The 13,137-nt window shown below is 37.9% G+C and overlaps 1 protein-coding gene across 1 annotated transcript; it reads left to right on the forward strand.

Annotated features, from left to right (window-relative positions):
• Positions 1 to 4,532: 4,532 nt before the first annotated feature.
• Positions 4,533 to 6,105, forward strand: gsdf (gonadal somatic cell derived factor). Its single transcript, XM_053447628.1, has 5 exons — positions 4,533 to 4,636; positions 4,925 to 5,073; positions 5,168 to 5,245; positions 5,339 to 5,469; positions 5,889 to 6,105. The coding sequence occupies exons 1-5, from the start codon at positions 4,533 to 4,535 to the stop codon at positions 6,018 to 6,020; spliced, it is 594 nt and encodes a 197-aa protein (XP_053303603.1). The 3' UTR covers positions 6,021 to 6,105.
• The last annotated feature ends 7,032 nt before the right edge of the window (positions 6,106 to 13,137 follow it).

The raw sequence follows: 13,137 nt of genomic DNA on the forward strand, positions 1-13,137 counted from the left end.
ATTTTTCACTTATATATTCTGAATTCAAACTTTTGGGGTTTTAGTCACTCTTCTCTATTATATTATATATAGTTGATACTGTCATCTTGGAGCAAGCTGGCACAAGGTTCAGTGTGTAGAATTCAGGGACATCTAGTGGTGAAGTTGCATATTGCAGCAGAATGCCGCTCACCTCACCCTCCCCTTCCCAACCTGTGGTAGCCTTCAGTGAATATATACTAACTACAAACTATCAAATCTAAACAGTGTTTAGTTTGTCCAGTCTGGGTTACTTAAAAAAAAACAAGATGACGGCCTCCGTAGAGAGGACCCGCTCCCGATGTAAATACAAAGTCTTTAAATCTAAAGGGCCCATTCTAGGGTAAAGAAAACAACATTTTGTACAATTTAGATGAAACACACTTTAGTGAAAACCTCAATAGGATTATTTTATATTTAATTTTGGCCAATAGATCCCTTTCACCTTAATCTTACACACTGAACCTTTAACTAGTAGATGAAAAAACAAACAATTCAGACTAAACCTCCTGGAGTGTGTCGAAATAAGATATTTATTGAAATAACTAATAATTAACTAATCCCTGATGCAATATTGAACTCTGTTGATAGCATTCTATGAAATATCACAGAGCCTTTTTACAATCTGACCCTACATTACCTCATCAGAAGAAACACATTATGCCATTTACAAAGTTTTTAATACAGGACATTTCAGCTATAGGTTCTATCTGCATCTTTGGTTTAATTTAGATAGATAATTGTATATCTGCTTTTCACTCACCCGGTTCCTGTCTGTTAGTGTCATTTAATTCATTTATTAATTTGAGCGTAATTATTTATTCCACAATAAATAACTTTTATTGTGACTTAAAAAACATTGGGTCCCTTTACTCCTCATGAGCTGATTTGTACCAGTATTATATTGAATTACATTGTATTACCTGCTCCCATTATTTTGTCCCGCTGCTGCACTAATAAAATTCATATCTGGTTGAACTGATATGCATTTCAAAATGTATCTCTATTGTAAAATGTCCTGTCCAGCTACATTTAACCCAGCTTTATTTAATTTTTTTATGAATCCATATAAGATTAAACATCCACGAAAAGCAGCAATCTTCCAAAAACACCTTGTGAAACTCCCCGGTTGTGTTTGTGTGTGTTGAAATATATTTCAAGAATGCCGTCTCTGTTGTCTGCATGGTGGATCCTCCACAGTCCTTCATCTTTGCATAAAGGCTCTTTGTGATCCTACCATGCAGGAGCAGCTGCCGTGTGCTTTGACTCCCCCAGTGTAACCACACCGAGGAAGTCGTGGGAGAGCTGTGGTACTCAAGGCCTGAGCTCAATCACGTGTGTGTTCATAAACAATATGGCTGAGGATACTGTATATTGTTATAAGGGTCGACAAAACCCATAAAAAAAAGGTTTTTGAAGATTTATAATACATGTCTAGTATCTTTGTGAGGCATTTCTCTTGTATTATTATTATTGGAGGGGTCAACAGCATATTTTTCTATCTTTGTAGGGGTACTTGACCTCTGCACTAAAATCTCTGGACATTTAGGAAATATACTCAAATATAAAGAATAAATATATTTGTTAGGGACTATTTTTATGTTGTGGATGACTACACATTCGTGACTATTTAGTAGCAGGACAGTACATTCAAAATAACTACAGTGCTCGTGTTCTCCATAATGTAAGAGTAAATAAGTATATTAATCAAGTACTGTCAAGTTAGCAGTATAATGATTGGTTGGTCAGTTGGTTTGTTGATTTATTTAGTTAGAATTTACTTCTTGACAACAACAAAAACCCGCAATAAATGTGTTGCAGTGTTTTTAGAGAACTATAAGGCAAAAGGGACTCGAGGGAGCATTTGTTCAATATATTCCAGAAGATTTCCAGGAGTTTTCCAGCACAGAGAAGCTGAGCTGATTAAAGACCTTTGGTGCAGAGTCTCCCATTGTTGTTCAGACATGTCAGACATCTTGGGCAAGATCTCGACACGTATTTGTGATACGATGCCCAGATTTTTTACTGAGGTCACCAAATGCTTTGGGTATGAAAGATTTGACTGTGGAAAAAGAAATCAGTTCTTTGTTTATGGAAAAGTCCAAATGCAACAATCCAAACCTCCAAACTTCAACCTTTCCCTACTTTATTAGATACTGATAATATAAATACTGTAGAGCTGGTTGCGACGGGGCCAGTTTAAACTCCTTCATATGCAGTCAGGTAGTTTAATCCTGTGGTCTGGAGGTGGGTAAGGGGTTGCGAGGTAAATACTAGCATGGGACAGATGAACAAGTTCTGCTACCTAAATGTTTATTCATTGTTTTGTCTTGAGACTATTGTTAATTAGTTTATTGATGATTGAATAAGATCATCTGAGCGGTTTAGAGGAGGTATGTCTCCTCTATAGAATTGCTTACGACAGACATTAAACAAGACAAGAGGCCTGCAGCCACACACTGTTGTTAAATACATTCCATGTTTGAAACCAGTGAGATTGGCAACCAATATATGCATTTATGCAATATTAAGCTGGAAAATAATTAGGGCTATGACTATCAGATACATGTAGTGGGGTTCATAGCACAAAGTTATCTTCATTCAACTGAGATGTAGATATTTAGAACATTCTTATTTTTTATTTAAGCTTTACATAAAAAGCTGCTGGTTGGCCGTTGGTTGGCCGTTGGTTGGTTGGTTGCTTCGTTGCTTGGTTGGTTTGGTGGCTGGTTTGTTAGCTGTTGGTTGGTTGGTTGGTTGGTTGGTTTGGTGGCTGTTGGTTAGTTGGTTAGTTGGTTTGTTGGTTTGTTGGTTTGTTGATTTGTTGGTTGTTTGGGTGGTTGGTTGGTTGGTTGTGGGTTGGTTGGTTGGTTGTGGGTTGGTTGGATGTTGGTTGGCTATTCGTTGGTTGGTTGGTGGTTGCTAGCAAGATTATGCAAAAAAACTTGGTGGAGGGACAGGGCCTAGGCCTGGAAAGAATCCTCTAAATTTGAATGCAGATCTGATCTTTTTTTTACTGCTGCTATTCTTTAGCCATTTTGAATGACATATAAATATTTGAGTTAATCAGACCACTTCCTTGTTTTCTTTTATCTGTCTACTATAAGAACTAGAGGATTGTTCCGTCCTGGCCGAAGCAGGCACTCTAACATCAGGGTATGATAGAGAGAGAGCTTGGACAATAAAGTGAAGACACTGCCTGGATCTACATGTGCTACAAAAGACAGTTTTGCAAGTCTTGTATCAGCTCGAACCGAGCATTCCTTTGGCACTGTTAGCTATCTTAGCTGAATATCCAGTGCAGCATTCAAACTGCGTATTATGGGCTGCATGGAAACGTTTCAGTCTAACCCCTTTTTAGGCCTCTCTGAGGAGAAGAGAGAGCAACTCAGGACTTTGGACCATTTCTCATGGTCCAAACTGGCTCACATAACTGTCAATGCTGCCAGGCCTTTTCAATTTTTTCCTCTGACTTTCACATAATAGAATCACCTGTAGAAATCATCACTTTATGTTGTACATTTCTTTCGTCCGGGTCCTGTTCTTGAATAAACACTGTAGAGGAATAATATTGTTATATATTTATCAAGGGAGAATTCTGCCTTCAATATCAGGCCAGAAAAGGGAGTTGTGATAGAAACTGATAACTGCCCATGTGCAGAAATGAATGGACAGCTTGTGTTTCAATGTTTTGAGACCTTCTCGTGGCAACATGTGTAAAAATAGGCTGTCTTTGTGCAGTTCTCTCGATTTCTTTCCCGTCTTTCAGCCAAGATTTCAGATATGTTTGTGGCCTGTGCTCTCTCTAAATGTAGATTTGGGTTCATTTGAAGGGTCAGACATTGTTCAAACCCATACAGCACTAATCAAAATTCAAAGATGACAAATATATCAGAATGACAAGACATCTAGCATTATCTTGAAGTGCAGCAGTTTAGCATATTTAGCATGTTTCGGTTTGGAACACATACTGCTTTAATGCAGAGTATTTAAATCAACACACAGATAATATATCTATTACACTGATATTAATGAATGAGATGATTTTAACAACCTTAAAGCCTCAGTGCATTAAGGAAATCAGAATTATACAACTCTGTGTTACAAGAAATAGGGTAAACAAGTGGAACACAAGCTTTATAATGTTCTCATTTGTGGATATCTTGTCATAATTTGACAAGTGTATTGTGGCTATAAATGTCCTCATGTGGCTTGCCATATATCTTTTTTTTTTCTTCTCACCCCTCATTGCTGATTGTATTAACGTCTCTTTCTCTCCTGGGTCGTCCTCTTCTTCTCTTTCACACAGAACAGGGGGACAAGAAGACAACAATGTTAAGTATCTCAAGGCCAAGCTGGGCTACAGGAAGATAAAAACCCAGGTTCCCAGGCCTTGACAAACACTACGTTGCGCAGTATCCTCATCTCGTCACTCCTATCTCCAGCCTCCGACCAGACGGACAGAACCAACAGCAAGCGACCTCTTTTAACTGACTCGAACCCAGCTCGTCACCATGTCCTTTGCATTCACCGTCTCGATAATGCTTCTGGGCTCTTCGGCCGTGGTTGCGTTTGTCTTGCAGCCATCCAATGAAGAACCTGCAACCTCTGCCATCAGGTCAGTGTCACACTTGTTTACACACACGAAAAAGTATGAAACATTTTGTCAGAGAAGTCATTTCCAACAGCTGCAGTGCTCTAGACTTGCAGATGACATTGATCTGTGCTGATGCATGTATGATGAGGCATTCACATGCATTCTGTAAAATACAAAATTATTTTTTTAATTCAGGGCCGCCATGACCGTCCGGTTGTCTGAGGACAATGCTAAATGTTTGGTATTTTTTGTACTTATATGTGTTTCTGTGTAATCCATTTTAATATTGTATTTAAATGTGATGTTCAGTTGCCATGGCGAGTCATTGGAGTCCATCAGGAAGAGTCTCCTCAGGGCTCTCAACCTGGAGGCCGAGCCTCGGCTTCCTGCTGGCGGGCTGCACGCTATCAGAGAGCAATGGCAGCGCTCCACTTCTCACAGAGCCAAAGTTGCTGCAGGTGAGTTGAATCCTGCACTAGTGATGGCCACAAACAATATGGCACTTTTCCAACTTGAGCCTGATTCCTTGTGGCTTTTTTCATGTTGTTGCAGCTGCAGCAACCCCTGACTCACGTGATGGAGAAAACCGTCTGAGGTGCTGCTCCGTGGCCTCTCAGATCTTCATGAAAGGTACCAATTCAATGTGTGTGGATGTAAATGACATATATATAAGTATGAAAAATATAACAATAATAATAATATCAATTGTTTTGTTTGGTATAGATCTGGGCTGGGACAACTGGGTGATCCATCCCTCCAGCCTCACCATTGTTCAGTGTGCACTCTGCAACCCTGAGATGAACACCGTGCAATGTCCATCAACCCACACCAATGGCCAGGAGGCCGACACACAGGTATATTTCTCTCAGGTGTTAAAATATTGAAATTATTATGTGAAATAAGTAAATACCTGCAAACCCTGGTTATATCCATGTTCCACTGCTGTGCATGAGTTCATCTGTGTCTGCTGCTATTAGTTATGCCTGGTTTGACTCTGCATCGTTTGAAGTACCACATTTGTAATTTAATTATTCTCACTGGCATTGCCTGAATTTTGCTCCGATTTATTCATCTTTTTAAATTGGTTTGCATGTAATACACTTGATTTTTCTCTTTTAAACTTTAAGTAAATGTCTATTATTTCATTAATTGTCTTCAATAAACTGAACTTTGCCTTAGTTCGGTCTATTTGGACAGTTTCTTCACTCTGAATATCAAACCGTGTCACAATGCCTGACTCTTCCACCTCTCTTTGTTTGTTCTGCAGGTCCAGGTGCCATGTTGTCAGCCCAGCTCCCAGGAATTGGTGCCCATCGTCTACGTGGACGAGTCCAGCACTGTCGTCATTTCCTCTGTGCAGCTGACCCGCAGCTGCGGCTGTGGACCTGGAGCCAACAGAGAGTAAAGTTGTTTTCATGTGACATCTTTTAGCCACTTGGAACGTAAACAAGAAATAGAAACGTTTAAAAGTAGAATATACCTCTAGGTGCAGGCCTATATTCTCTTACAAACACTTGCTTTTTCAACTCTGAGCGTGGGAACCTAAGTTTTGTTGTGGCCAGAAAAAAGAGATACAAGGGGGTTGCACAGATTTATGAGTCACTCAACCACGAAACTGATTTACAATTATATGCTTTTAATAGCTGTGGTGAGAGAAGGAGATTACTGAGCTCGATCACACATGACCGGTCTCAAATTACAATCTATTTCATGTGATATTGTTTTTAATAAAGAGTTACCAGTTCGATTTTGCAGGTCAATAAAAAAGATAATTTCTGCAGATGAATCCAAGTTTTTCTCTTGCAACAAGTTATAAACAGTGATTTGAAATGCAGGTGACACCAGTTTATCTTTTAACAGGTCATGAGTCCACAGCGTTATTTATAGTCACTAACAGTCACCTAGTGTCCCCTCCAAAAATCTGAGACAGTCTGAAGCCAATCTTCTCTCTGATCTGTTTTCCTCAAATGGAAACCAATCCCAAACGGTCAAATTGCATCATATTAAAAATAGACTTAAAAGCAATAAATGAAATACAGGCTCGTAACTATGATGCTTAGACATTTTGCAGAGAGATTAAAAGTAGCATATTATCTTCAGATCAAACTCCCTGCACCTAAAAGTCTGGGTAGATGACTAACATCTGTTTTGTACTTTTCCACAAACCTCCATTTGCAATGTTCCATTTTCATGTTTTTTTTTTTTTTTAAAGGACAATTCTGCCCCCCTCCAAAAAACACTGGGACAATGAAACAATAATTATTAGTTTTATGATTTATAAAATGTTTGCAACAAAACAAAGTTGCTTTGTATCATTTTGTGGGGAAAGAAATATCTGAATATAATCCTGAAAATACAACCAAGTGTGAACGTTTCTTTATTTCACATTGCATTGTATTCACATGGTAGTGATCTTTAATTTTCAGTAATTAATCTTAAAGATTTAATCCTGGCACACAAAAGTGGCATTCAAATTAAATGGGGTTATATCGTTTTTTTTGTGTCAGTGCTATTATTGCTTCTTTTATATCATGTATTAATCCAAAGCATATTATCCCATGTACACAATTTTAACAGCGCACCTCTCATGATATTTTATAGTTCTCAGTTGTTTGCTTGTATTCTCCCACTCACTTCATCAAGTTACCTCACCATTCACTTTTCAAGTATTGTTTTTCTTTTTCTTTTTTATGAGTGAGCTTCTACGTCACCTGAAATTAATCAATAGACTTAGATCGCATGCAAAATGTTCTATTGTGCATATATCGATGATTTAGCATCTTAATCATTTGTACAAATCAGTGATTTCTCTTTGGCATTTTTTTAATAAAGATAATTGATATCAACAAACTTTCCTTGCTTGGTTTTCCCTTTTTTTGATCTTTTGTGAAATCATTTCCTTGTGACAGTAAAGTGGGATTTCATGACTGGCAGACAGTTACATGCCACGTCCAGAGGGAGGGAAATAGCAGAGGAGAAAATGTTGGCACTGAAAACCAGGCGTTGTTCAGGGGAAGAGAAACATGTTGCGCACTTTTGAACAAGCCTTCAATATATTCAGTTGCTGGGTGTGCTGCTGCACTCTGAGCTTTTATAAATCTCCCCCTGGCTGCAGTGGACACTTGACTTATGATTCTCAAGTCGTGCAGGCAAGAAATTGATTCCAGATTACGGAAAAACAACAGATCTACGAGAGGACAACAGGATTTGGGCCTGCAGCTCAGCATTGCCAGCACAGAAAATGTTTGTCATTTTGTGGATGTGTGTCGGTGTACTGTCCACACTTCTGCCGGCTTTGGGGGCCGTCGAATGTTCGAATGAGATTGAAACACAACTGAGACTGAGACCAAGCCTGAGCTCCAGAACCGGGCCACAGCTGACCAACTGCTTACTGGAGTGCACCCGGATGACATACTACAAAAAACTGCAAATTCAGGACAATAACAACATACGGCTTAAAGACTCCACAGAAGGTAAGCAGCCTTGGAGACATTGTTATTGAGGGTTTGCTGCAAAAAATTTTTTTGGAGAAGAACTTGTTCTAAAAATAACCAGCGCTTTGTGTTGAGACTATCAAGTGAGTCATTATCCTATGTGAGTGACTGACATTGGCCTCTGTTTTGTTAGTCTGCATATGTAACGATCTGCTGTGTGATGGCCTTCATATATCATCTCTTGCCAGGAGACCTCGGGGAATACTGCTGGTCTAAGGAGCTCAAGTGTACCCTGGGGGAGAGCTTTCTGCGTGCCTATGTGGTGTTGCCCGTGGATATATCTGCTGCTGGACACGAGCAGCTGGAAGTGATAGCCAGTGCCCCCGTTGCCACCAAACTGCACCTACACGCCAGCTCCACCACAGTCCCGGAGAGCTGCGGCCTGCGTTACGATGTCACAGAGCACTTCAGCACAGGGGAGTCAGAGACGTCATTCTGCGTCAAGCTCAGCACCCAGGAAGACGTCCTGGGGGACAGCGTTCTCAGATGTCCCCCCTATCTGGTCACCTTCTGGAAGAGAGGTCCAAACCAGTCCAACCAACAAGGGGAAGGATAAAACATCAGCGATGGAATAAGTTCTCAGAACTTTTACCTTAGAAAAAAAGCACTACTGCATTCAATTGTTACTTTAGTACACGTATGTAAGTACACGTATGTAACGACATGTATGTAAGTACACGTATGTAAGTACAATCTATAGCCCAAAAGTATCTCGTTATACTTCTTTTTGTTTAATCTTATTAATGAATTTAGGTCTAAGCAGCTTTTTACAGTTGTAGTTTGTTGAGGTTAAGATGATTTATAATAATTGGATATAAGGTTGCAACTAATAATGATAGTCATTATGTATTAATCTCCTTGTTTTTTTCCTAATGGATTAATTGTCTTTTCCAAGTTAGAAAACATCACAAATACCACAATACCATTTTCCAAATCTCAAAATTATTAAACATAAAAACAGCAAATTCTCACATCTGCGACTGTGACAAAACTGTTATTACAGAATGAAAAATGACACAAAAAATAGTTGGCAATACATTTTCTGCCAAACAGCTGAACAAATTTTACATAATGTTACTTATTCAATCTATAATAAAGCATCGTATTTCATAAAAAGCTATGCTTATATGCAAAACTCTACATTTGTTAAAAATCTATAGTTATTAAATACAATCAAATCAAAACACGCCTTACCAATATAATAATATAAAGTATTATGACGACAAAATACAGTATTTAAGCACAAATACTTAAAATTTGTACTTGAGCACAGTGCTTGAGTAAAAGAGATTATAGTTACATTGCACAGCTGTTAAGTACAAGGTTAACTGAATACTGGCTGGCGGTGGGGTTTATTCAACATGGTTTATATAAGCTATTAACTTGATAAGAACTGCATCTAAATATGTTAAAGTTCGACTTATATTATAACCACAACAAAGAAAACAGACAGTTACTGGTAAATCGATGCAGGATCAGAATGTAATTTATTGAAATGCTACTAAGATATTGATTATGGGCCCTTTTGGAGGTTTGTTTTTGTATAGGTTCAATTTGAACTTTTCCTCTTTGTATCATTCTGTGTGACGGATTTTGTTGACAAAGGATGTTTTTTTTATATTTACTTTATATACGTAATATATCATTTTGCTTCTTTTATTTTATGGTCAACATTCACTTTCTTTGGATGTGGTTTTCTGAGACAGATGTTTTGGATGCAGAGTAAATGATGTTTCCTTTATGTGATGTTAAAAGAATGTTCTTGTTGTGAAAGTCCTTTTTTGAGCACAGAAAGTAGATGTGGATCACTTTGCACACGTGAATCTATGTTACAGACGAATAGATGTTTACCAGAAAAGCTGCAAGGAATGGTTAGTGTTCTGTTAGATGGTTTCACTGGCAATAAGAGTCGTGCAAAAGGTCCCTGTTACATGAAGAACGTAAGTATGAGATGTTAATTGTTGAAAGTGTGCATGGAAACTTTATTTTCCTTTTACACTACATGTTTATTGTGTGTCAGTGTTATAATTATAAAAAAAATTACATTACAACCAATGCAAACCCGATTCTTATTACAATTAACTGCAAAACAGGTTAAGCAAACCAAATTAACAAATGCTTTTGGACAAATTGTGTGGCAATCTTCTGAGATACAAAGTATTATTATATTTGGAATACTAATAGTGCAAACTATCTGTGTGTATCATGTGTTTGTCTGATTACTGTTCAACTGTACATGTGCCTGTGTCATTGTGTGTTTGCGTGGTTGTGATATTATGTGACGTCTCAATCATCCTGCCACTAATCGTGTGCTCAAAGTGGAAACATTTAACAAGAAAGCATGGAGTACCACCTACTGGCTTTTAATTATTTCAATGTTCAGGACATTTCAAGGTAAACTTTGTTTGGCTATCAACAAAATGTTTGTGGATACAGGGAGCACCTCTGTCACATTTCTTCAGCCGTAGTTCCGATTTTCTCATGCCACTTCCCATGATCCTTGTTTTCACTGTCAGAGACAAAGATACTTTGTGAGATGTCTGACCTTGAGTTTTGCAACCTGTGAATAATGCAATAATAGAGAAGTAGAACCTATTTTCCTGTTATTTTATCAATGTCATTTCAGATTTTGAAGTTGTTAAGAATGTCTATTTTGAATATTATAATAAATCTAGTTGTTATAAATTATAATTACTGGATTTTGTTTCTTACGGCATCATTGCAAAAGTATGAACAGAATCATTAGTTTTATCAAAAAATTAAAGTTGCCAAATCAGAACATCCTTACCTGCCCTCGCTACATTTTTTCCATCCCTTCCTCTCACTCTCTCAGACACATTGTTTATTTTCTCCTGCAGATTTTCCAGCCACAAATCATCTGTGGGACTTTTCCACTTCCCACACACAGCCGCACCTGTCCCAGTGTCTGTAAATCTATTGCATGTCCCGTCCCTGAAGCTGGACACTCACAAAAGTCAGAAACAAACACACACTGGTGAAAATGCTCATGAGTTGCTGGGAGAGGTGTCTGAGACAAACCCTGTAATCACTTAAACAAAACAACATGCAAAGTGGATTAGGATTAAAACCTTACTACACCTGGCATCTACGCTGGATAAACAGATGAGCGCTCTGATAAAGGGCAGCAGCTGCTTTGAAAGCAGGTTGTGTTGGCCTGTCGAATCAATGTGAATAATATGACACCTGCTACTTCCACCCTACTTTCCCTATCTCCATGACCAGTAACCACTGGTTAGACTGATCCTTCTATTCCCAATAAATGCATTCATATAGGTAACAGAATAAATATTATTTGAAAACATATCATGTGCAATCATTGTTTATTTCACTCGTCCATTGTGAACACAGCAGAATATGTAGCTTCAGATGCTTCAGATGCAGATGCTGATGGCGTGTTCTGGTTCTGCTTGACCTTGATGGTTACCAGTGAGTTTTTGAGGGTTGTTGACATGTCCAAACAGATGGTGGGCATAAGTGTCTGTCCACAAAAACAGCCGGGGGAACAAGTGGATCAGGGAGGATGCTCAGAAAAAAGAAGTTGCACTAAAGGTTAATAGGTTTTTCCCTAATGCAAACAACATCCTTTCACTCCTTGTGGCAGTGTCCTGCAGTTTTTGTACAACCTAACTATATTGCAACCTAACTATATTGTTTCAATATTATGTGAAATATCCAATATTCATAACTCCTTTGATGATCACTACCTACTGCAGCTTTTGCTTAGTTTCACTGTCTCATGTAACTTGTTCATTTTATTCTGGTTTCTATTCTTATTTCTTTAGGCACTTGATCTTCATTAATCTGTATAGACAATGTTTTTATTTCATTTACAAAGCACTATATATTCTTATATGTTTCACTTATATTTTCTGAATTCAAACTTTTTGGGTTTTAGTCACTCTTCTCTATTATATTATATATAGTTGATACTGACATCTTGGAGCAAGCTGGCACAAGGTTCAGTGTGTAGAATTCAGGGACATCTAGTGGGGAAGTTGCATATTGCAGCAGAATGCTGCTCACCTCACCCTACCCTTCCCAACCTGTGGTATAGCCTTCAGTGAATATATACTAACTATAAATCAAATCTAAACAGTGTTTAGTTTGTCCAGTCTGGGTTACTGTAAAAAAAAAAAGATGGCGGCCTCCGTAGAGAGGACCCGCTCCCGATGTAAATATAAAGTCTTTAACTCTAAAGGGCCCATTCTATAGTGAAAACCTCAATAGGATTATTTTATATTTAATTTCTGTCAATAGATCCCTTACACCTAAATCTTACACACTGAACCTTTAACTAGTAGAAGAACAAACAAACCAGTTCAGACTAAACCTCCTGGAGGGTGTCGAAATGAGCTATTTATTGAAATAACTAATAGTTAACTAATCCCTGATGCAATATTGAACTCTGTTGATAGCAATCTATGAAATGTCATAGAGCCTTTTTACAAAATGATATGAACAATCTGCAAACATAGGCTAAACTAACACTACGTTACCTCATCAGAAACAACACATTATGCCCTTTACAAAGTTTTTAATACAAGACATTTCAGCTATAGGTTCTATTGGCATCTTTGGTTTAATACAGATAGATAATTGTATATCTGCTTTTCACTCACCCGGTTCCTGTCTGTTAGTGTAATTTCATTCATTTATTATTTGTGCGTTATTATTTATCCACAATAAACAACTTTTATTATAACTTAAAAAACTTCGGGTTTTACGTTGGGTCCCTTTACTCCTCATGAGCTGATTTGTACCAGTATTATATTGAATTACATTGTATTACCTGTTCCTGTTATTTTGTCCCCCTGCTGCACTAATAAAATTCATATCTGGTTGAACTGATATGCATTTCAAAATGTATCTCTATAGTACAATGTTCTGTCCAGCTACATTAAACCCAGCCCTATTTATTTAGTTTTTATAAATCCATATGAGATTAAACATCCACGAAAAGCAGCAATCTTCCAAAAACACCTTGTGAAACTCCCCAGTTGTGTTTGT

This window comes from Pleuronectes platessa, chromosome 19, assembly GCF_947347685.1.
Source record: "Pleuronectes platessa chromosome 19, fPlePla1.1, whole genome shotgun sequence".
NCBI lineage: Eukaryota > Metazoa > Chordata > Actinopteri > Pleuronectiformes > Pleuronectidae > Pleuronectes > Pleuronectes platessa.

Excerpts from the sequence above, each read along its gene's own strand:
- gsdf (XM_053447628.1), top strand. The coding sequence starts at position 4,533 with ATGTCCTTTGCATTCACCGTCTCGATAATGCTTCTGGGCTCTTCGGCC. Across the intron at positions 5,074-5,167 it reads CAGAGCCAAAGTTGCTGCAG|CTGCAGCAACCCCTGACTCA; the intron begins GTGAGTTGAATC and ends ATGTTGTTGCAG. Across the intron at positions 5,246-5,338 it reads CTCTCAGATCTTCATGAAAG|ATCTGGGCTGGGACAACTGG; the intron begins GTACCAATTCAA and ends TGTTTGGTATAG.